This window comes from Gymnoscopelus braueri (assembly GCF_963280865.1).
Source record: "Gymnoscopelus braueri genome assembly, chromosome: 20".
Taxonomy (NCBI): Eukaryota; Metazoa; Chordata; class Actinopteri; order Myctophiformes; family Myctophidae; genus Gymnoscopelus; species Gymnoscopelus braueri.
In genome coordinates, this window is record NC_137622.1 from 15,676,602 (window position 1) to 15,702,237 (window position 25,636).

The window sequence follows — 25,636 nt, forward strand, 5'->3', positions numbered from 1 at the left end:
ACAAAGGCCACAATTTCTGTACTGTTAAAAAGGATAAAGACCCCCCTGGAGTGTTGCTCCTACCACCCAATTAGACTGCTATGCTGCTCATACCAGATAAGGCCCTCTCTCATCATCTGGAGACTGTTATTACCACTATTATAGACCAATTATTTGTTTACAAACATTGAGACTGGACGCACAGGTGACTGTTTCATGTCATCAATTCCCAACAGATCCCCAAATCTGTTGTTTCATTCAACCTTCCTCTTGTGTGTTGGCTAGTGAGGCGTGCCCTAGACATATACTTCATCACACAACAGTATTACGCGCCGAGAATAGCTGACAAACAAGCTCACAACCGTGTCACGGATGCGACCGTTTTGAGCTTGGAGGTCTGCTATTCTCGGCCGTTCTCTGCGCTCGTCACCTTCGCGGGACGGAGCATAAATTAGGCTTTTGCAGCCCAGCAGGCTCTGGTGCCGTGATCATAGATAGAGCATTCCCTCCGTTCTAATGACAGCCACTGGAGGTGGGGTTTGGGGGACAACTGCTTTAAAGGGTCTACACCATGAAAATCACTTTTTTCTTGTTTTTTTGTATTTTTTGGGGTCCCCAGTGTCTCTTGTACCCAAAAAATGTATTTTTTTTAAATTCAGTCATTCCTTCTCATTTCATGGATTTCCAGAATGGGCGTGTCTGAACAGGCGATCTCAGAATGGAAATGTTTCTGATGTCACAAACATTAATGATGGCAAACCCAATGTTAAATGAAAAGTGCCCGAATCGCTCCGAAACTTTTTCTACCCCCCCTAAGTGGGGGTCTACGAACAAATACTTCGGGCTCGGATTTTGCTCCGCCCCCCGGAAGTGGGTGAAACAGGGACCTCAAACACTTGTGGAATTGTTCAAAAATGTTCAAAGTGTTTTTTTTTTCGATTTTGTATTTTTCTTAGATGCTTCTTTTTATGCAGAATCTTTCCTTTTTTTTTTTTGTTTTTAAATACTTTTTTAAATATATTTTTTTATTAACAGACAGAATTGCTCAGTAGCCCCCCCTGCCCATGAGGACGTTTGGTATTGCAGCTGAAAGTGCTGTATAAGCCAGAGACAATTGACTTGGATGAGTATATCTGAGTGATGATTTAGGCTCAAACCTTTTGAAAAAGGTTTGAGGGACATACACCATATGATATTAAATATCAAATATATTTTTAAATTCATGGTGTAGATCCTTTAATAAATTATTATACATTATTATCGTAAATTATGAACAGAAACCAAGGATTATATATTTCAAGAGCGATCACAGTAAAAATCCTAAGCATTCTTCCTCCATACTGGGAGAAAAACAGCATCTGAAAGTTTGATGGATGCATTTTTACACGTAAGTGCAGTGACCACTTTTCCATTGCATCTTATGAGCGTTAGGGTTCATTTGGTGCCGGCCTGCGCGCGCATACTGGTTCTTATCAGTGTGACGTTGTCTGATAAGGGTAATAGATCCTGATCCAGGCTTTATACCAGGGAGGCAGTCCTACTTTAATGTGCGACGCCTATTTAACATTTTATACACAGACTACCTAACCATGCAGCCTGGAGTTGTTATTTATCGAGATGCTGAAAAGGCTTTTGACAGGTTTGAGTGGGACTACTGCAGTGCTAAAAAATTGGTTTGGCTCAACTATTTTTGCTTGATCAAAATATCATATTCAGTGCCTAAAGCTCTGTCAACACTAATAATATCACCAAATACTATCCTCTCCACAGAGATACAAGACAAGCCTGCTGTTTAGCCCCCTTCATATTTTATTTGGCAGTTCAGCCTTGCAATACCTCTACATTCCAAACAAATAATTCTCAGAGGGATGACGAGAAAAATGTACCATGAGGTGTCAGTATGCAGATGATTTACCCCTTCATATTTAAAACCCAGAAAAGTTAGTACCATATTTCCTAGTAAACCGTTTGGGAAATTCTCAGAAAAGACAAGATATATACAACATCTATATAATATAACACAAGTACATTCACAGTACTCCTTACACATAACATTACTCCCTCCCTTATTGTCATTCATTGTCTTCCTCTTTCTTTCTGCTTTGCTGATCGTTAGCACAGTAAACTCTTTGAAAGAGGCTAAAGACAGCATTAAGACAGCTCGGACTGAGTTGAATGTGCATGTGCGCACCGTGCACACACACACACACACAGAAAAATGTCACCCAACGTTGGTTTCACTTTCAACTAACTTAGTATGTCACGGGCAGAGCAAATTAATTACAATATGATACAATGTGTGTGTGTGTGTGTGTGTGTGTGTGTGTGTGTGTGTGTGTGTGTGTGTGTGTGTGTGTGTGTGTGTGTGTGTGTGTGTATGGCAGAGCGCTAGTGGAGAAAGTGCATTGATGAATTACATGCATTCCATGTCATGCACAGTGATAAAGTGTGCATATGTCCCCATGTGGCTCTATGTATCCGTGTGTGTGAATCTCAGTAGTCTTTGTTGCCTTTCTCTTTGAGGGGCTGCTGCACAGACGAGGCTGGTATGAGAAGGGAATATGTCTATGGACTGTACTAATTATGAGTGGGAATGGAAAGTGTCTAATGTGCTCTGGGGAGGTAATTGACATTGATTTATGTTGTGGAGGCCTGTGGAGGGGCTTAACCATAGCAGGCAGCCAGCAATCACAACACTATCATTAGAGAAATGTGTGTGTGTGTGTGTGCGTGTGTGTGTGCGTGTGTGTGTGTGCGTGCGTGCGTGTGCGTGCACGTGTGCAAGAGAGAGAAAGAGAGAGGGTGTGCTTGGTGTGCTTGGGTATGAGTAAATATTGTACATTTGTGACAGTAGTCCAGCGTAGAGACATCACACATAATTAGAGGGAGCTGACAGACAGCCCCCTCCCTCAGCCCAACCTGCCGGCAACTCCAACTATTACCAGTTTGCTGTCATCCAACAGCTATATGTCCTGTCTTACATGTAAACAGGCACTAGCACCTATGGACACACGCACGCACGTACACTTTGAGTGGGAATATATTATGCAGGATTTCTCTCATAGGTTTGTCCAGTGTGTCACCAAAAATAATTTGGATCCATATAGCGCTTTTAGCAACAGAAGAGAGGCGGTGAGATGAGAGGAGACTTGTGAGATGGAGCGAAAGAGCGAGAGAGGGGGGGAGAGAGGGATGGAGAGAGAGAAGGAGAGAGGGAGAGAGATGGAGAGAGAGAAGGAGAGAGGGAGAGAGGGAGAGAGGGAGAGAGTGGGTGGAAGTGTTTTTGTTGCATTCCAACCCTGCTCCCCAATGAGCAAGAGGAGGACCTGGACAATTAACCACAGAGCATAGAGCATGCTGGGTAATTAGCAGAAAGTCAAGGCTCGCATTCCCCCCTGAGCAAGTGTGTTCTACCCCTTCAACACACACATGCACGCACACACCCACACACACAACTATGCACACACTCACCGATACACCCACTCACACAATGCGCGTACATGTACCACACCACACACACACACACACACACACACACCTCCCCCCCCCCACACACACACACACACACACACACATACACGCGCACACACACCACTCCACAATCTTCTCATCTCTTACAAACATGTGGTTTTTGAGGATCAGGAAGGGAGGATATCATAGTAAGAGGTCAAGGACAATTAGTAGACCTGCTCTGTGAGTTTGAGAGGACCACAGTGTAAAGTAAACATGGGGAGATGATCTTTGTAAAGTCTGTCCCAATTCTGTATTTGAATCCCCTTTCTATCCATCGACATTTTATCAATCGTTATCTTTATTCAAACTGTATTTTCCTTAATGTTTTCCGAGTGTTTGTCAACAGGTCTAGTGACTGTTGCCTATTATGAAATGTCATAATAGGCAAAAATGGGAAAATAGCCAATCTCAAAGCTTGTGAGGTTGTACATCATTTGATTCCACTGCACTACATCGTCGCACGACAAAGTATAAAATAAGGCTTAAATGTAATTTAAGTAGTTAAATTATGTATGTAATTTTTCTCTATTAATTGGAATATTTGACCTTCACCTTTTGGTTATTTATAATATACATGAAAAGGTGGATTTGTTGTCTTTGTGGATAAGAGTGTCAAAAAATAGTAAATGTGATAATAAATGGATGTTACAGAGAAGGAAAGGCTAGTGGACCTGTAAGTCTTCATCCTCCTGTATCACACCTAATTAATAGATACTGCCATCCAGTGATCTATAAGGTAACTTGAAGGAATACAATAGTTTTACTGAGGTCAGCCCCAGTGGGAAGTCACTCTCTTAGTTGTCGGTGCTATAATTGCAGTTTACAATTTAAGCGTTTAGCAGGTGCTGTTATCCAGAGCGACTTACAAGGTCGCAAGAAGAGATGCGAACATTTATCATACAACAACAGGGTACGTGTTCAAGGAATTAGAGTTCAAGGAGAACAAGGATAGGCTACAAACTAAGATAACAGGTAAACAATAACTATGAGTTGAATAGGACAGAATTAGCTAAATCTATCATGTTGGCCCTGATCACAGATGGACTGAGAATCAAATGACTGATTATTTAAAAAAATATTTTGGCCAATACATTTAAGCTAAATCTTTAGGTTTTATGTCCATTATCTCCCTCTAATTGCAATGATGTCCAAACTACAATAAAGATGGTATTGTCCTAACCGGTGCAACGTCTGCTTCAAATATCTTCCACAATAACAGGGTCCATATTCATAAATGGAAGAGTAGGGAGACCACATCCAACCACTTATGCAGTTATATTATATTTACATACAGATAAAAAAAAAATGTTTTAGTCCCTGATTGTAACTTTTTCTTTCTTGAATCAAGTCCATAGTTGGCATTGGCTAGCCCTCATCCTCGCATCGTTTGAATGAAAATAACCCCCCCCCCATCTGATAAACAGTAATATTAAAAATATAAAACAGATGCACAAATATTACAGGGCAGACATGATAAAAGAATGACATCTCTAAACAAATCTAGCAGTGAATTAAACACATACACAATCTAACCTCTAACTCCTGAGAGCTCTGAATAAGAAAAAAAAAGTACTGATATTGAATAAGTATGCTTGCTTGCTATACATAATATTATTATATTATGCTGCATAATCAGTTTTTCAAGATTTTTGTCCTTGTCCCCATTTTTCATTTCACTAGACAACTAAGCTTAATAAACTAATTAAATTTATGAGCAAATTAATAATTAAATGGAATTAAAGGGCGTTTTAAACTTTCAAGCACTCTTGTTTAATGTTTTAGTGCCCTGTTTGATGAAACAACAACATGGTCTGTCATTAACAGCCTTGAGTATGTAACAGCCTGATCCTCCATGAGGAGAGTGTTGATAACAGCAGTGTTACATTTCCCCCAGCTGCTGAATTAGAATGATGTGATTAACAGCAGTGCTTCACTGTGGACAATTAACAACATTAAACCTGTTGTCCCTATTATGGGTATGTCATTATAGGTGATCAGAGAACAAAATATATCAAAAACCTTTTTAACATTTCCTCCCACCTATTTTTTAGGGCTTTTTTTTAGGGTACAGTGTAGAGAGAGGAAAAGCAGCTAGCAAATGGTCCGACCGGCCAGGAATTGAACCGGGAACTTGCTGTCAGGCATTAGAGCCCATGTGGTACAGTATGCTCGGGTCACTGCAAAATGTTTACATTTTTGTAAAAAATAAAATAAAAAAGGAAATCTACAAGCTCACGCGTCGACACGATGTGAGCTGAGGTTAAAGGCGTTATGTTTTTTCATACATTTGGTTCAGCGCCACTCAACTGAGTAGCAACCAGCTCAATCTGGTCTCCTGTGAGCGTTCATTGAAGTGGTCCTCAAAGAAGAACTCCAGAGGATGTTATGTGGCGGCATGGAGCGCGAGGTCGCACTGCATTCCGTTGGGGGATTCTCCACGCCAGCCATATGGCAGGTCGTGAATCTTCCCTCTCGGCTGTCTATTAGCCACATCCACCGTGCTCCAGCTCTCCTCTCCACCCTCCCACGCCTCTCCTTCTATCCCCCTCCATCTCTCCATCTCTGCGTACACAATACACTCGCTGTAAATGTCAGCGGTGCTGTAACCACAGGTAGCATCTCCAGATCCATCTCGACACTCATGCATTTGAAAGTAACCCCCCCCCACACACATCAACCACCACCTCCTCCACCCGGATAAATTGAGAACGTGCGACCCCGTCACTGATCTTATTTCTCCCCAGGAGCGGTCCGCGGGATGGAACGTCCTGTGATGAGGGAGAGATTGAAACTGGCATCAGCTGGCCGAGAGGCTCCACGGGACCGATTGGAAATCAGGTGCTTTTTTCTCTCCACCGCTCAAACACATGCACGTGTGCAAGACCACGCACTTACTAGGTACACACACACAGATGCAACAGCACCAGCAGAGATGTACACACACACACACACACACACACACACACACACACACACACACACACACACACACACACACACACACACACACACACACACACACACACACACACACACACACACACACACACACACACACACACACACACACACACACACACACACACACACACAGCAGCTCCATCTTTAGTCATTTATCTCACACTGCAAATGTACCCATGTTCTATGGCTCTCAATCTCTTCCCCTCCTTGCTCCTCTCCTCCTCCCCAAAAGAAAAACAATCTCCTTCAATCACCTCTCAATTCTTCTCTCTCTCCCTTCGTCTCTCCGTCTTTATCTTCCCCTATTCTGTGTAAACCATTCCTTCCCATGCCATCCTCCCTTACTCCCCTGACTTATGATTATCTGCTTTATTCTTTCTTTCTTTCTTTCTTTCTTTCTTTCTTGTTTCAGTTTTTGTCATTTTCTTAGGTGATCAATCTTCATTCTCTTACTACCTCACAGTCCCTTGTGGGGTAAGCCAACACACACACACACAGACAGACAGACAGACAGACAGACAGACAGACAGACAGACAGACAGACAGACAGACAGACAGACAGACAGACAGACAGACAGGCAGGCAGACAGACAGACAGACAGACAGACAGACAGACAGACACACACACACACACACACACGCACAAACACAAATGCACATAGAATTTGCATGCTTACTGTATGCTTATAGTAATATACATGTACATGCATACATATTTACCATGACGTGTGGACAACAAATGCCAGGATTTACATATGATCACAACCCCAAATAGACAGATTCATGGACACGCACTTCATTCTCTTACTGTCTCTCTTGTGGGGTAAGCCAAAACACACACACACACACACACACACACACACACACACACACACCCACCCACCCCTCCTAGCTCTTAGTTATAATGAGATGGAGGATCGGTCCAGAGACAGTGTGGCTCTGTGGCTCAGCCCGGCTGGACGCGTTGGACCGGCACCAGCCGGCTGACCCAGTCACTGCTGTCACTGTGCCTAAAACCCAGGACCCACTCTGGACTCAGGGGGCGGGGCTGGAAAATCTGTCTGCTGCCTTGGGCTCTGTGCAGAGCGACAGGCGCCATGCCACATGCGGAACATCACAGATAAAGAGGCTGAGCGTGTTGTGAGCATGCATGCATGCAGGCGTAAGCGTGTGTGTGTGTGTGTGTGTGTGTGTGTGTGTGTGTGTGTGTGTGTGTGTGTGTGTGTGTGTGGGTGTGTGTGTGTGTGCGTGTGCGCGCACATGAGCATGGATGTGGAGAGGGCTTAATGACCCAAAAATTGCCACTTAGGATTTTAGTGTCCACCAGGCAGGCCTAAACCTGGTAGCCTCACAAAACCTGAGCTGAAAGCAGCCTTGCCGGGTATCCAATCAACATGATAACATTAATCACAATGATAAGACATCACTTTACTTTCATCAAATCATGGATCCATATCACCATGGTGATGCATACACAGGTAACCAGGCAATTATGGCTGGAAATAGCTTGCATTTATTGCTGCGAGCTTTGCTGTTCATGGCCACCCTTCACTAACTGCTGCATATACTGAAGGCAATGTGGACCTGAGATCAGTGGAGCTGAATTAAACATGGCCGGGCTTCATGAATACTGCATGGGCCAGGAGCTCTGGGGAGCTGGTCTGGGACCAGCCGGGGTTAGAAGCCCTGGCGCCCAGCAGGAGAAACACAACTACACAGCCCAGAGAGCAGACACACAATGCTGCACCGGTGCTGCACACACACACACACACACACACACACACACACACACACACACACACACACACACACACACACACACACACACACACACACACACACACACACACACACACACACACACACACACACACACACACACACACACACACACACACACACACACACACACAGCATACATAGATATAAGTATGTGTGCATGTGCAGCGCTGCATGCCTCATGAATAGTAATACGCTGCGTGAATGCTCCTTCTTTGTGTACAGTACAAGAGCATGTGAAGAGGGGGGCCGAACTGTGACACCGTTTGTGTATTTGATGCTCTCTCGCTCTCTCACGTCGAGCCGCGCGCTTAATGGTTTCGAAATATAACCGCTTTTGTATCTTACTGCGCGTCACTTGAGAGTCAGAGGCAATTTGCAATTTGCCGTTTTGGTTGGGGCGGGGGGGCGGGGGGGAGGGGTTGGGGGCTGACTTTGTAGCCTTAGAAAGATGCAGTGGAGATGATGCACTCAGTGACACAAAGACAGCGGACGCTCTGCACCAGCCCAAGTCTAGTTAGTATTCTATAGCCTCGCGCTTCCCGCTAGCACCTCGGCTATGGCCTGAATAGCAGTCAGATACATTTACTGTGATCCCAACGCTTGACTCATCTTATTTCCAGTGGGACATTACTATCAACTGATAACTCGGTAATATGCAGTAAAAAAAGGAGAACAGGAAAAAAAAGTAATGGCTTCACCGGAACATGAGAGGGAAATCACGGCTGAGTCAGTTTTGATTTCTAAATGACATATCCTCTATGTTACAAGTAAGGTTAAACCCCATAGAATTGTATTGCATGCATTAGGTTATTATATTTATATTATTATATAACATAATGAAGATTTAAATTACATGATATCGTTATGATAAAGTATGTATTAAATATGCTGTTGTTGTTTGTTGTCTCAAAACATATTATAGTTTGTTTTGGTTTAAACATTTTCAACACAGTCTGCTAAAGTAAAACTATAGAAAATAAATTCAGTAACACGATAGTTCATGTAGACACGGAAGGCAGAATGTTTATGTACTTCATTCACACTCCCCGGACCCCCCCCCATTCGCTATCAGTTATACAGTCGTACTCCTTTAAGTCAGTACGTTCAACCTTGTCATTCTCATTCGCTTCAAGCTAATTACTCACGCCCTCTTACCCACAGGGCAACTCGGGCGGTTCATTTAAGCAGCCTCTGTTCTCTGTTCAGTCTACGTACTTCGCTGTCTAAGCAGTGTGTTCAGCTGCTTGTTTTCAAATCAGCTGCTTGTTTTCAAATTTTTCATCAACTTGTTTGTTGCAACTCACCAGTAACCACGGATTGTGCTCGTTATTGTGCTCGTCATTGTGTTGGGTGAAAGATCAGGTGGGGCACGACGCTAAACAGCGTGGTCCATAGGTGGATGCCAATGGTTCATTTTCGCTGCTTTAAGTCTGTAACATATCCTGGTAATTATCAACACAAGTCGACATCGAGGCGGATCTGCGCTGCGGTCATTCTGTTGAACACAGCCACTTCCAAGCTGCTGCAGTTATTTCCTGATCGTCTTCAATGATCTCTCATGCCAGGTGATGCTATTGATCTTTCTGTGTATCATCATTATAGAGGTTATCGTGTGATCTTTGTGGTGTTAAATAGCGTCGGATCAGACAGACGGAGTTTGGTTTAAACGCACACACATTCTCACACACAAACTGTTGACGTGAAGTAACCAGAATCATAGAGGGAGAGAGTTCCGTCACTATTTGATCCCGCTGCGAAGCGGGTTGCTTAGTTCCAATCATTGGAATGTCCCCATTGAGATAGTCAGAGTTCCTGCATCCCATTCTTAGTATGGGAGTCTATGCTAGTATCGTCACTCTCACACTAGATCACGCTGGGAGTTACAGGAAGTGGCTTTCAGTAAAGCACTATGGGTATTGTAGTTCATGCAACCGCTTTTCATAGTATATTAGGATTAGTTTAATTCTACTGTGTGTTAGAGTAATGTGAGAAGGGGCAAGAGTGATTCTTAACTGGATGGTGTATTTTGCAGGCATTATGGTAATATAACTAGGCAGTGTTATGTTAAGCAGGTACTTACTAAACGGGATATTCAAGTATAATTTACTCAGTGAAGCTGTCGATAAATTCTGCGGGGTTATTTCAACTCATTGTTCTTATAGTACAGGTAGCTATAATGGGGGATTAGTTGTAGATGCTCAACTACATATTACTTTGCCACCGAGTTCGTTTAAGAGTTGTTTCCAAAGTCAGTGTAATAAGTTCTTATACTAGGAGTACTGTTCTGAAGAAATGTGTGGGATATTTAAGGTTGTTTATAGTATTGATGGTAAAGGTATTAAAGTATTAGTAGTGTTAAAGGCATTAAATAATCAGTAGTGTTTAAGGTATTTAAGTATTAGTAGTGTTAAAGCCGGTTTAGAGTTAAAGTATTTATAGTGTTAAAAGGTTCTATGGTTCTAAGGTTAAGGCTAAGGACGTTTTATTAGGTAATTGGTATTAAGTAATTAATAGATTTAAAGGGTAAAGTATTAGTAGTTGCAATCTTATGCTGAGATGCTCGTGCATCGTAGCCACGTGGCGTTGATTATTGATTTTCCCAATGCAGAGTTGTGTTGGCACTTTGGTGATGGGCTAATGCTAGCATCCAGGTGTTTGTTTCATGCTAGTTAATGCTAGATTCCATTCCTTGTAGCTATGCTTGTGTTAATTCATTGGATGTTTGTAGTGAACATTATTTATTGGTGCTACCCCTCATGATTGTTTCAGTTATGAAACTGGCTGGAATCTTGGTCTGGAGAGGTAAAAGCATTCAAACTTTACTCTGCTTCTTATCTCTTCAAGCTACTGTTAGCTGTCTATTGTGTACCTCCACACGTGTTGAGGTCAGAACATGGCACTAGTTATTCATTAGGTTGGATTGTGATTATACTAATGAAGCACGAATGAATTAACGTGAACGTTATCTCACTTTTAGCTTAACCATGTCATTGTAAAGGATATTTGTTCATTGCTTGATCTTATTCTGCTTCTGTTTTCTGTTTCATGAGCGACTGCCCATTATGGTGATCCAAGGTTGATGATGGCATGACCTTCTGTCCACCATGGATGCTGGGAATCTTCAGGTTCTGGGTTGCTGCCAGTCTTCATTTGTACTGCAGCGCCATGGTCATTGCACAGCAGTAATCAAGATCACCTCGGTGGTATACCTGGATCTACTTCTGCCGAAGGCTTGAGAGGCAGGTCATTCATTAATCAAATCTAAAACTCATCCTGGTTAAGTCTACTGAAAGCTAGTCGGCTGCTCACTGCTCGATCTGCGTATCCACTCGCACTCAATGTTATAAGGATTCAGCGTCTATACAATTCAGGTGTATAAATATCAATGGTATGGATCGTTAATGATCTCGGATATTTAAGTAGTCTGGGATGGTTGCTTTGAGCTAATTTCATGGATATTCAAATCGCTACATTCCACGTTGGGGTTGTGATATTGTGAAATATCAATTAAATCATGATTTGACTCAAGAGTAGCGGCGGATCACTCGGCTCATGTTTTGATGAACGCAGTTAGCTGTGAGAAGTTATGGGAAGTGCAGGTCACATTGATCATCGGGTTAAGCTTTATTAAGTGGAGAAAGGAACTATCTAATGTAGATATCGTGTAGAGATTGTTTGGAATTAGTTCTATCAGCATCTTATGGGTTCTTAGATATGGGAATGCATTGCTTTGCTGAAAGCTCACATGTTTAAATTAAGCACTCCTAATCAGTTATCATCATTATGGAATATCATTTATTGTAAGAACTGATACCGCTTTTGTCCGTTCTTTTCTATGTCTGCTACCTGAAATGGAGGTTAATCCTGGAGGAAATGATCCTGTCGTCTTGGATGATGGGAAGGCATGTCAAGGGCGTGGTTTGCTGCCAGGCTGCGTTCAGTGTGCCAGCAATGTGGACTCTGCCCCAAGCGTATACTCCTCACTACTTTCGGATTGGCGCAGCAACTCAGCAGCATCGTTGGTTCTTTATTCACTTAAAAGCCATGGGTCCCTGGTCGTCTGCTGCTTACGAACATTATATTCGTTTAAATACGAATGAAATTTTTGCAGCTCAAAAAGCTATGAGTGTTATGTGTGATCAATTATGGATAATTCAGGAGTTGCATAATTGATCGTGTGTTAAGTATTGCTCTTGTCAGAGCGCAGGTTGGGGGTCAGGTACATTTAAGGGATGGTAAACTTAAAGTGGTACACCTTTAAGCATGGGTCGTGGGGGGTCTCACGCTGCTTATTGGTGGTTTAGATATAATTCAAGGGATGGTTAACCATAAAGTGGTACACCATTAAGCATGGGTCGTGGGGGGTCTCACGCTGCTTAATGGTGGTTTAGATATAATCAAGGGATGGTTAACCATAAAGTGGTACACCATCAAGCATGGGTCGTGGGGGGTCTCACGCTGCTTAATGGTGGTTTAGATATAATCAAGGGATGGTTAACCATAAAGTGGTACACCATTAAGCATGGGTCGTGGGGGGTCTCACGCTGCTTAATGGTGGTTTAGTGGTATACCTTAAGCATGGGTCGTGGGGGGTCTCACGCTGCTTAATGGTGGTTTAGTGGTATACCTTAAGCATGGGTCGTGGGGGGTCTCACGCTGCTTAATGGTGGTTTAGTGGTATACCTTAAGCATGGGTCGTGGGGGGTCTCACGCTGCTTAATGGTGGTTTAGTGGTATACCTTAAGCATGGGTCGTGGGGGGTCTCACGCTGCTTAATGGTGGTTTAGTGGTATACCTTAAGCATGGGTCGTGGGGGTCTCACGCTGCTTAATGGTGGTTAGTGGTATACCTTAAGCATGGGTCGTGGGGGGTCTCACGCTGCTTAATGGTGGTTTAGATCATGGTAGGTCTAGCATGGGTTATAGTAGTACTTACTATAGTACATAGTTAATCCATGTAGCATATTTCATTTATATCATATGGATTTAAATGGAATGGCATCACTTGATGCTTTAACTGATTAACATCTCATTTAGATCAAGGTGTGGCGATGTTGCTCAGTATGGTATACCTTAAGCATGGGTCGTGGGGGGTCTCACGCTGCTTAATGGTGGTCATGCTGGTAGGTTTAGCATGGGTAATTCACTAATAATACATTCCTTCTACATCAGGTCACCGCTCGGGCGGGCACGACTTTCCTAATAGGGTTCGCATTGCTGCCATCATATAGAGGGAATTAGACATTGCGACTATACACATAGTTATTCATAATTTAATAGTTTATTTCCTTTAACATCAAAGCACTGTAGTGTTTTGCCAAATGTGCATCTAATAGTTGCTGCTGGTGCAGAATATCGGCTTTTAGATGTGAAGGGCATCTTCGGTATGCATTTAAAGGAAATGTGTCATTGCTGACACTCACATAGTTAATTCACGTAGCATATTTCATTTATATCAAATGGATTTAAATGAAATTGCATCTCTTGATGCTTTTACTGATACACATTCTCATATAGGCTAAGGCGTGGCTCTCTGCCGAGAGCGCATGTTGGGGATTGGTCGTGCTATTGCTATCACGTAGTATGGTACACCATTAAGCATGGGTCGTGGGGGGTCTCACGCTGCTTAATGGTGGTTTAGATGATGGTAGGTTTAGCATGTTAATCCACTAAATAATATATTCCTTCTATATCAGGTCACCGCTCGGGCGAGCGCGACTTGCCTATTTTGCCAAATGTTCATCTAATAGTTGCTGCTGTTGCAGAATATCGGTTTTAGATGTGAAGGGCATCTCGGTATGCATTTAAAGGAATGTGTCATTGCTGACACTCACATAGTTAATTCACGTAGCATATTTCATTTATATCAAATGGATTTAAATGAAATTGCGTCACTTTTGATGCTTCAACTGATAAACATTCTCATATAGATTAAGGTGTGGCTGTATTTGCTCACTGCAAGTGAGCGCGTGTTGGGGATTTGTGATGGAATGATCTGTGACATGTTTGCACAGGAATCTGTAATATCACATGAGCAGAGTCACACCGCCAAACTTGAATGCAATAGCTTTGCATATATGGGTTATGGTTAATATGGTAATGGTTAATAAATGGTAAATGGTTCATTAACGGTCTGGTTATTTCTGAGCTGAAGTGTCTAAATGAAATTCAGTAACACGATAGTTCATGTAGACACGGAAGGCAGAATGTTTATGTACTTCATTCACACTCCCCGGACCCCCCCCCATTCGCTATCAGTTATACAGTCGTACTCCTTTAAGTCAGTACGTTCAACCTTGTCATTCTCATTCGCTTCAAGCTAATTACTCACGCCCTCTTACCCACAGGGCAACTCGGGCGGTTCATTTAAGCAGCCTCTGTTCTCTGTTCAGTCTACGTACTTCGCTGTCTAAGCAGTGTGTTCAGCTGCTTGTTTTCAAATTTCCTCCACCTCCCCGGCCTCCTCCCCGTGGCATCTAGTTTTTATTGTTATAGGTTGATTCTGTGTTGTACTATGATTCTGTGTATTGTACTGTGTGTTTGGATTGTACTATGATTGTGGTTGTTTAATTATGCATTGAAGGTTCAATGTTATGTTAAACTGTATTTTATGCTTATATTTTATGCTTTCTGTCTCTCCTCTGTCTCTCCCTCTCCCTTTTTCCCCCGACACGGTCGAGGCAGAAGGCCGCCACCCTAGAGCCTAGGGTCTGCCTGACGTTTTCTCCCAGTTAAGAGGGAGTTTTTCGTTGCCACTGTCGCAAATTGCTTGCTCAGGGTGGGATTGTCGGGTCTCTTCTCTACATGTAAAGCGTCTTGAGACAACTTGTTGTGATTTGACACTTTAATTGAATTGAATTGAATTGAATGCTCTGCTCTGGGGATTTGTGATGGAATGATCTGTGACATGTTTGCACAGGAATCTGTAATATCACATGAGCAGAGTCACACCGCCAAACTTGAATGCAATAGCTTTGCATATATGGGTTATGGTTAATATGGTAATGGTTAATAAATGGTAAATGGTTCATTAACGGTCTGGTTATTTCTGAGCTGAAGTGTCTAAATGAAATCTGTATATGCGTAAACAGAGGACATGCCAACACCAACATATTATATATATATATATGTATTCTTTAACTAATATCAAGCGTACTGCTTTCTCTTAACACATTCCATGCCAGAGTTTAATCTCATAATGTACTCACCAGTGCCAGCGTTTTATTGTTGTTTTTTAGTTTTTTTCATGTCGCCACAGACCTCGCTAAATAAGTTAAAAGTGCGCGTTCATTTGGTTCTAAACACACAGCGGATCCGTGAGAAACGGTCAGCGAAAACAGTTTCCAAATCCGTGCCGCCATCTTGAAGCTACAGCCGATGAACGGTAAACAGTGATCAGCGAGGAGAAAAACAACAACCAGAGAAAATCGAGTTTTAAACAGGATCCCAGACAGGAAGCGGATACGATCGAAAAAACCGGAACCCGAATAATTCCGTTTCCGACCGGAAACCGGAAACGGAAATGGATCAAAAAAATTCGGAAAGTGCACCTGGGGCACTTAACATGGGAATCGGCGGTTCGCGTAGATCTACGCGACTGGCACGCTGCGGCTTTAAATAGGTTCGCGTAGATCTACGCGACTGGCATGCAATGTGTTAAAGGGGAATTTTGCACCAGGTTTTTTTTTTGGACCACGTTATTTTGGACCACGAATTTTGGACCACTGATATAGCAACATACTGTTAGGATTTAGATTTTTTTTTTAGATATTTGGCTGTGGGCTATATATATTCAAAGATAGCCAAAGCAATCTAAAAATGACACCGATGCGTTCCCGGATTTAATGGGTTAACCAATCCGAGCATGTATACTGTAGCTCTCTTTGGGAACACTCATGCACACAGATGTAAACAACTAAAAACAATGGGAGAGGTTTGGAAGGAGGAAAAAGAAGACCTAGCTGCTTATCAACCTTTTGGCAGAATTATCATGTTTATAACAGAGCTACTCCAACAAAGTCACCCAAAAGGATGCCACACGTCGTATCGCGGAAAAACGCAGTATGGTCTTTCTTTCTCCCTTTCTCTCTCTCTCTCTCTCTCTCTCTCTCTCTCTCTCACACACACACAGCGGCGCTGTCACTGTGTGTGTGTTTGTGTATGTGTGAGGGTGACACAAACACTCAAACGCAAACACAGCGCAAGTCTTTTTTTACCACATGTACAGTACCTGACGAGAGGGAGAAAAATAGACGAGCGAATGGGAGAAAAGAAAAGAGAGCTATTTAATATTTGTATGCAAGATGAATATAGGCCTATCTATAATACATACAATAAACATAACAGGTTGAAGTGCTATGGAAACGGTAAAGCATCTCTGCTCCTCGTGTCTGTCACCGTCTGTCACTGTCCAGTTTTGGGACGACAGCCAAATATGGGGGTCTGCAACCCATATTTGGCTGCAGACCCCCCATCTCAAATTTTTTTTTCCAGCCCCCCCCCCCCCCCCCCCCCCAGAAGCAAAGATTTGAGTTAAAAATGCTCGCTTGAAAAAAGTATATATATATTCAAAGATTTGCAAAAAAATCCCGCTTTAAAAAAAATAGCAGATCTACAAGCTCATAGCGCGGCACTCTGTGCCGCTCAATGAGCTTGTATATCTGCTATTTTTGAATAGCCAAAGTATAAAATAATGGTTAAAGTGGTTACACAGATGCAGTTCCCGGTTTTAATGGGTTTACGGATTTTGTTGCAAGTGGTTGCAACTTGCAAGTGGTTGCACTAGTTGCGTTGCGATTGCGAATCATTGGTCTGGACTGGGCTTTACTTGTTTGTATAAAAACATCCCTAGATCTGAATCCCTGTCAAATCTTATAGAAGTTTGCAAACTATGACAGTGTAAAGAATTCCTTTACACTGTTGGTCCACTAGTCTAGACATCATTATTGATCCCTCAGAGTACATACTTTTTGTTTTTCTTTACTCTTTCTTCTTGAACGTCATTCTGACTTTATGATTACTACATGTACCACAATGCTACAATGTGAAACACATTATAATATATTATATTATATTATATTAGAGATTACACTTTGGTGATTTGTTTTAAAGGTTATCTCTGACGGATTTATGTTTTAAATACACAAAATAATAATGATTCATATTATTATACTGTTGTTTTCGAGGTTGACGGACACGCGCGTGAGCGCGCACACACACACACACACACACATTGAGTAAGGTCCCCCTGGGAGGGGATGTTCTGACCTGGTCTCCAAGGGAACATTGCTGTTGAGGACCCAACTGTCCTGAAGCTGGACAGATTCCGGAGTGGTCGGCCCGTCTCCGGGGCCCGGAGGCGGGGCGTGGATGGGGTTGCGTCCCCCCCTCAGCGTGTTCCTGTTCAGGCTGTTGGCAGAGTGGTGGGAGAGCGTCTGGTGGTTGTGAGGCGGAGGCAGAGGAGGCCGCAGCGTGGACTGACTGTGATGGTTGTTGACCCCTGTGTGAGGGAGAGGAGAGGAAGAAGAGCGGAAGAGCTTACTATAGGAGCAGGGGTGACCACAGTTAACTCGCACGAATCAATTTAACCAATGGTATTTTAACCCGTTCAATCCAGGAACACATCTCTGTCATGTCATTTCTTTGGCTATTCAAAGACAGCAGATATAGCGAGTGCCGCACTATGAGCTTGTAGATCTGCTATTTTTGAAAAATCTTGAAAATGTGTGCAAATCTTGTCAAACATTTGACAAAATGTCTTCTAAACAGTTTTTTGAAAAAACTATTGTTGCTATATCAGTGGTGCTCAAAACATTTTCATGTCAAGGACCCCCAACATTATATTTATTTGGCGGCGGACCCCCATCTCAGATTATTTAATTCCAGGGACCCCCAGAAGCAAAGATTTGAGATAAAAATGTTGTTTAAAAAAATTTATGTATTCAAAGATTTGCACAAATGTTCAAGATAAAAAAAAAAAATGTGCCGTGCTATGAGCTTGTAGATCTGCTATTTATATATCCAAAGAAATCTAAAATGACAGAGATGCGTTCCAGGATTGAATTGGTTAAAAAAATCTATATAATCGATTTAAATAAAAAAATCGAAGATTCTTGAAAATAGCCGATCAGCGAGCTCACAACGCGTTGCATCGTGACGCGTTGTGCACTTGTAGATGGGAAATTTTCAGTTTAAGTATACAATAGGGCTTGAGCACCAGGCCACTGAGTGTCTAATTCTCACAGGAAAAAAAAATTGCTTCTCAATTATTCAACTAATTAAAACAGTAATCAATAGAGTAGACGCTAATACAATTATCGAAAGTTGCAGCCCTACTGTACATGGGAGCAACGGTTTACGCTGGACGACACAACACAAAGAGACACAAGTGCTGCTGGGATATCAAACTCGTTTCACACACACACACACACACACACACACACACACACACACACACACACACACACACACACACACACACACACACGCGTGAAAAAAGTCATGCTGGGTTTCATATGGTACGATAGACGAAATCGAACTCTCTGGACTTCACCTTTTTACTCTCCACAGTATCTTATTCAGCCTCGCGCCCCTACTTTCGAAGGAACAGGAAGAGTGTGTGTGAGCATGTGTATGTGTGTATTAGCTATATTAGAGCAGAGTGGGTGCTCATCTCGATGCTCTCAGACTTGAGGAACATGTTGTTGTCAGCTAGAAACCAATACCAGCTCCCCCAACAGCGAGCTAATGGACTGCTGAGAGAGACAGAGCTGAAAAACAAGCCTGGATGACTCAGACAGAAACACCCATTCACACATCAACAATGATACCTCCCTCACTCTGTGGAGGAGCTCTCAGCCTGTGTGTGTGTGTGCGCGTGTATGGACGTGTGTGTGTGTGTGTGTGTGTGTGTGTGTGTGTGTGTGTGTGTGTGTGTGTGTGTGTGTGTGTGTGTGTGTGTGTGTGTGTGTGTGTGTGTGTGTTTACAGAAAATCAATAGACCACATACTGTACAGTATAGGAGAGTTTGGCACAGTTTGCATCTTTCACACCGAGTACAGGATAATAGCAGATGCAGATACTCAGGTACTCAGTGAGCTCTACTAGAAGACACAATTTACAATGTACAATTTGGGCATTGAGCAGATGCTCTCAGTCGAGAGCGAGATACAAATTGCAAGAGTTTGCAGAGTAAATGGCAGGAACCCATCCCCAGTCAACAAATGACAAGTGCGAGAAAATGTATGTGCTTCAAAGTAACTGGGACACAAGGTAAACATCAAACCTAGCATCTGTCTAAACAACATGCTGTCCAAAATAAACCTACATTTGTCGTCAAGAAAACCGTATATTTCCACCTAAATAATATAACGTTGCACATTTGAACAAGTAACCAACATACATCTGCATAGCATAACCAACATTTATTTAAAGAAATAGGCAACAACAAGTGATAGAAGGGCTGAGGAGCGCTACGGGGTGAGATAGAGTTTGACGAGTTCAACGCGCATTTCTGATCAACACTTTTATTCACGTCATGACAAACAATGCTCGCCTCGTCTTCCCTGAGGTTAGACGTCTAAATGGAAATACTGCTTGGCTGGCCGTCCACAGTGAGCCATTGATGTTGTTAGATTTTCTTGTGTTCTGGCTCAGTGACATGCGGCTCTGGCTTACTTATCAATATCATATGAGGTACTTTCATCATTATTTTACACATCTGAGTGCGGAACTCATCGCAGTGTTTGTTTGCACGTTGCCTTTGTCCCACTGATCAAAGGATTGTCTACGCTTGTGTACGCATGCATATGCAGCATGTTGTGCATATGCACGTCTGGGAGGGGAAAGCGGCGGAGGAAGAGAATTGCTTTTCTCAGGCGGCGGAGATATCATACCTTCCCTTCACCTCTTATCCTCTCTTGAGTGAGATAAGGAAAAAAATACAAAGCATGAAATAGAGAAATGTCGTCTCTCTTTCTCTTTCGTCCCTCTGCTCCGTTTCGATATTTGCCAGCTGAGGGTCTAATCCCACTGAGATATTCAAGGGACAATCTGTAGCTATACACCACACACACACACACACACACACACACACACACACACACACACACACACACACACACACACACACACACACACACACACACACACACACACACACACACACACACACACACACACACACACACACACACACACACAGGTTCACACGCATACAGTCAAATATTGAGCTGCCGATATGGAACTCTGCAGTAATGTGTGAACCACAACCTCCATATATCAATATAGACATCGTTTTCAACCTCACTTCCAGAGGTCCTCCACTAGCTACTGATACATGTATGGGGGGCAGTGAGCCCGATGCCATGCGAGAGGAGTGCGGTCTAGCCAACACCACCTCGGGACTCCTGAATCGCTGCCCTCCACACTCTCCTATCTAGCATCAGGGTCTTGAGCTCTACAGTGTTGTTAGCTAAGCTGTCGCGCCGCAGTGCATCTATATAGGTGGTGCGCTTCTTGCCTTTCCTGGCTTTGCCCTGGGTTGGCTCCAACACTGTCAGTTTGGTTCCGGGTGCCTGACGCAGTGCCCTGCCAGCCTCATCTCTCTGACCTTGTATGTGACCCGTGGTAGGTCCCCACAGAGGACCACATTTCTGATGTGGTCCGTCCATGTGACACCTAGTGCCATTCGTAGCACTCTTGTGTAGGCTCCATCCAGGGCCCTTTCCTGTTGTGCTGTGAGGGTCCATGTCTCAGCCCCATACAGCAGTACTGACACCACTGCAGCTACGAACAGCCGCCTCTTGAGGTCTTCTCCCAGGATAATACAGCTGCTACAGATACAGTACATCAGAGGTGCAGGTAGACCGCATGCCATGCTGCTAAAACACTTCCATACAGCATGGGAAGAAGCCTATTTTTTTCCGCTATGTCCATTTCAAGTGCGTTTGCCTTATATGTAACACCAGCTTGGCTATTCCGAAGAAAAGAAACATGGAGTTTTCCCAATTTTGAACAGCCCCCTCAGGTACATTTTTTAAGTATTTTCAGCAATGGGATAATATTTTTTTGGTTGGTAGATCATGTTGAGCTGGTCATTTTAAAAGTAGTTGTCAAGTCTAAAAAGTGTGGGCACCCCTGCAGTACATGTACTGTATACAGCATCCTACAGATACATGTAGGGGGACAGTGTACAGCTCCAATGAATGCAGCTGTGGGAGAGTTGACCTGATTCCTCGCCACTAGGACCCAGGTGTCACCCACAGAGCCACTGAAGAACAGATGCTCATGAAAGGAGAGGAGATAGGAGACGAAGGAGATTAGCGCAAGATGGCAGAGAGCTGACCTCCACTACATGGGAATGACATGTAACATCTGTCACTGCATGCTCTCAGGAGGGGGAGAGAGAGAGAGACAGAGAGAGACAGAGAGAGACAGAGAGAGAGAAAGAGAGAGAGGGAGAGAGAGAAAGAGTTACACAATATTTGGTGGTGTGACGCAAGTGCATGTGTTTCATTTTTCATATTCATATAAGTAGTACAGCCTTCATAAAACCTCCTCCTTCCAGCCTCATTGCTGCTTTCCTTGCCTTTATCACCCCCGGCCCTCTGTTGTTTTTATTTGCTTTGTTTGCCATTTTTTTCCTTTTCCATTTCGTGACAAAACTGTTCTGCTAAAATGCGTCTCGCATAAATAAATGCTGTATGACTTGGAATTGACTTAACCTCCCCACATCACTGCTGAAAATGTGAAATAACTGTGACAACATCCCATCTTCTGAACACTTCTATAGCACTGAAATATTAAAAAAAAAACATAAAACCAAAAACTTTCTATTCACGTGCACACACACACAAGTTTACCCTTTTCTCACGGCACAAGCACATATCCAGTTTGTCAGGCGGGTTCTCCAGAGAGTTCTGGAGTGCAAGCCATTTATTAAAGCAGAGAAATGGGAGTTCCATTTCAGCTCTGTCAGCTTCCTGGGTCACATCACTGAGAGTGGGCAGGTGATGAAAGACCCGGAAAAAGATCTAGGCTGTGGCATCTTCGCTTGAACAGTTTCAGCGGTTCCTTGGCCAACTTTTACCGTCGGCCATCAGGGACTACAGACGTGCCGAGACGCTTGTCACTTGGCTCACCTCATCTGTCGCCTAATATTCAAATATGTCAAAAAAGAAAAATGCTGATCTACAAGGTCACAAGGTAACACTTTACTTAAAGGTCCAGTCTATAATGCATTATAATGTGTAATTATGTTTTAATTATGTTACCCATTGATTTATGTGTTGATTTTAAACATTTATAATGAGTGTTATGAAGCATTATAATGCATTATACATGTAATCATAATGGATTATAAATGTGTCTTTCACCAGGACCATCCCCAGCCAACTGGTACCTTAGACCAGTTTGTATTCATTTGTTCGTCTGTGTGTGTGTGTGTGTGTGTGTGTGTGTGTGTGTGTGTGTGTGTGTGTGTGTGTGTCTCTGTGTGTGTGTGTGTGTGTGTGTGTGTGTGTGTGTGTGTGTGTGTGTGTGTGTGCGTGCGTGCACGTGTGCATGTGTCAGTTTCTGTCCTGCCGCTCACTCACTTGGAACCTGTACACCTGCCTTCAACACCTTCATCAGCCAACACACCTGCCATCCATGAGCTTATCACCTCTCCCGTATATAAACCCTGGTTGTCCTCTGTTGAACTCTCTCTGTCTGTATCCACTGTCCACCATGGATGTGCTTGGAAGCGCCCTGAGAGCACTGGAGCGCATCCCAGGTGCTCACTGATCGCTCAGATATCACAGTTTGATGATTCAGACCGTTCTGCTCTGGGAGCACTCAGCACACACTCTGAGTGCAAAGCCGGGTTGTCCTGAGCATATACTGTATACACGTGCCATTTTCAAACTATCTTCATGGTCCTAACTACTATTAATGCTCATTATAATATGGTACAATTTTTGCCTCAGAGGAGGGCTGTGTACAGTTCAGAAAACCACCTACCAGTGACATCATCGATGGGGAATCCAAACTAATAGAAACTTCAGGCTTTCTATTCCTGGAAAGTTAGCATGCTATATAGAAGCCATTTAATTATAACAACATTATTTAAAACAAAGTATGTTTTAATTCACCAAACCTGCCTAGTGATAATATCACTGGTAAGCGGGTTTCTGAACTGTCCACAGCCCTCCTCTGAGACCCAGAGTGAGTACACAAAAATGGTACCTTATTATAATGAGCATTATTAGTGAGGACCAATTATATGACGATAGGTTGAAAATGGGTGAATTATGATAATACTGCCTGGTTAAATTAAAAATGTGGTTTTCATACCAAAACATCATCTCTTATGTAGATAGTAACAGTTATGGTTATAAAACAGACAAAGTTTCTAGTCACTTTTATGCAACTCATATATTTCTTGCAGAGTTATGGCCACCTGCCCCTCTTAATGTGGCTGCAACAGTAGCCAATGGGAAAATGTCATTGTTGCAGTTTGTTTGGTACTAGTCTAGTCTAGACAGTATGATAAAGTTTATTTGAATGAATTTTATAAACAAATGTAAAGTCTAGTCTACATAAATCAACTTATATCAGAGCACTCTATGACATCAAAACCAGAGTGCTTTGAAATTGTAGCAGATTCTCAGAGCATATTTCGGAACGCACCCCACGTCATTTTAGGGACAAAGCCAATTTCCTTTGTCTGGTTTAAGCAGATTGGAAAAGAATGGAGTTCATTTGAGGAGTCTGCACATCTACAGTAGTGAGATCAAATTAGCTTCAAAAGGGGTTCACTTGTGCTATCTATCTCAATGGCTCTAGAGTTGTTTTAATGCAAATTACAAAAAGTTGAATAAAAATGAATAATTGACATCTCTCTCTTTCTCCTCCAGGTTCCCCTCCATGACAGAGTTCTTTTTATGCAAATGCAAAAAATAAACTCATTCTTTTGGAAAATAATTGAGGTCATTGGAGTCTGCACACACCAGTGAGCTGTTCATTGAAAATACACAGGTGCTATTGTTCAGAAGGAATTTGGAGCCATATGTGTGAAATTAGTTTCAGTATGGGTTCGATTGTGCTATCTATCTCAATGGCCCATTTTTGGACCATTTTCCTTCCCTTTCCTACCTTTCGGCCTGTTCCTGACTCGCAAAATATCATCCTAACCTAGGCAGCTGCAATAAAAAAAAGAAAGAAATGGTCGTAGCTGCTGAAATTACAAAAAAAGTTGAATGAAAATGAATAAGGGACATCTGTCTCTCTCTCTACTCCCATTTTCCCTCCATGACACGTTTCCCCCCAGACGGTTTAAAATGCAAGGGTGCTCCCCGAGGGATTTGGCTGAGAGTTGTGTGGCCCTGTACGAAAATAGCCAATGTACAAGCTCATAAATATATTGCAGTTACAATACACACAAAGTTTTGATTCCTGTGCACGAATGCCGGCAGATTTGCTGCAAGTCACCTACTCTCTCCCTTTTCCTGTCTCTATCCACTGCACTATCAATAAAGGCCGAAAACACCCGAAAAACACAACAAACGGATTGAGCAGAATACGTATTGTACAGTATTTTAGTCCAAGATCATTGTAGAGCCTATTGGAAATTAACTACGGACGTTTGTGGAATCTGCAGATACTGTAGCTGGAGCTGTTCAGTGACAATACGGGTGCTATTGTTCTGAAGTGAAATTAAAAAAATATTTCAAAAGCAGCCCAAATGTACCATATATCTCAATTGCTCAGAGTCACCTGCTAATGACCACATTATTGATGGTCAGAGAACATTTTCTTTACCATCCCTCTCTTTGAGACTGTTCCTGTGTTTTAGTAACTCGCAAAATATCATAGGAGAATGATTGTTACCCTTTCATGATGTAAAATGAAGTTTCCACATTAGTAAACACATCGCCTACATGTTAATGTGAACTCCCAGTGGCATTATGATGTTATGATTATGGAGATGAAAAAGTGATTGCAGGAGGGCTATGGCCCTGATCGCACAGAAGAGCTTTTTTGCGAACGCAGCGGAAGGAGGCGCGAAGGCGCGCCTCCGCGCAAGTGGAGCTTACTATGAAACCGTGCTTGGCTTGTGTGTCTGTGTGTCTGTCTGTGTGTCTGCGTGTCTGTGTGCACTGCCTATGTGCAGCTGTGTGCAGCCAAGTAAATGTCCAATATAGACGTACCATACATCAAATGAAAGGTCTTTGAAAACTGAACACACCTGTCAAGGTTGCGTTTAAGCCCGCCCCTTCCCCCGGAAGCCACGCCCCGGAGAAGGCTTCTAAAAACTCCCCATTGAAACCCCATGTTAAATGAAAAGTGCCCGAATCGCTCCGAAACTTTTTCTACCCCCCCTAAGTCGGGGTCTACGAACAAATACTTCGGCCTCGGATTTT

General features: G+C 42.9%; 1 protein-coding gene across 1 annotated transcript in view; it reads right to left on the reverse strand.

Moving 5' to 3' along the window:
• tenm2a (teneurin transmembrane protein 2a) overlaps positions 1–25,636 on the reverse strand; it is a gene marked incomplete at both ends in the record, with an annotated part of 243,147 nt that overhangs the window by 75,131 nt on the left and 142,380 nt on the right. Inside the window, 1 exon segment of the mRNA XM_080416486.1 lies at positions 17,502–17,733. Within this exon segment, the coding sequence (XP_080272612.1) occupies positions 17,502–17,733 (232 nt within the window).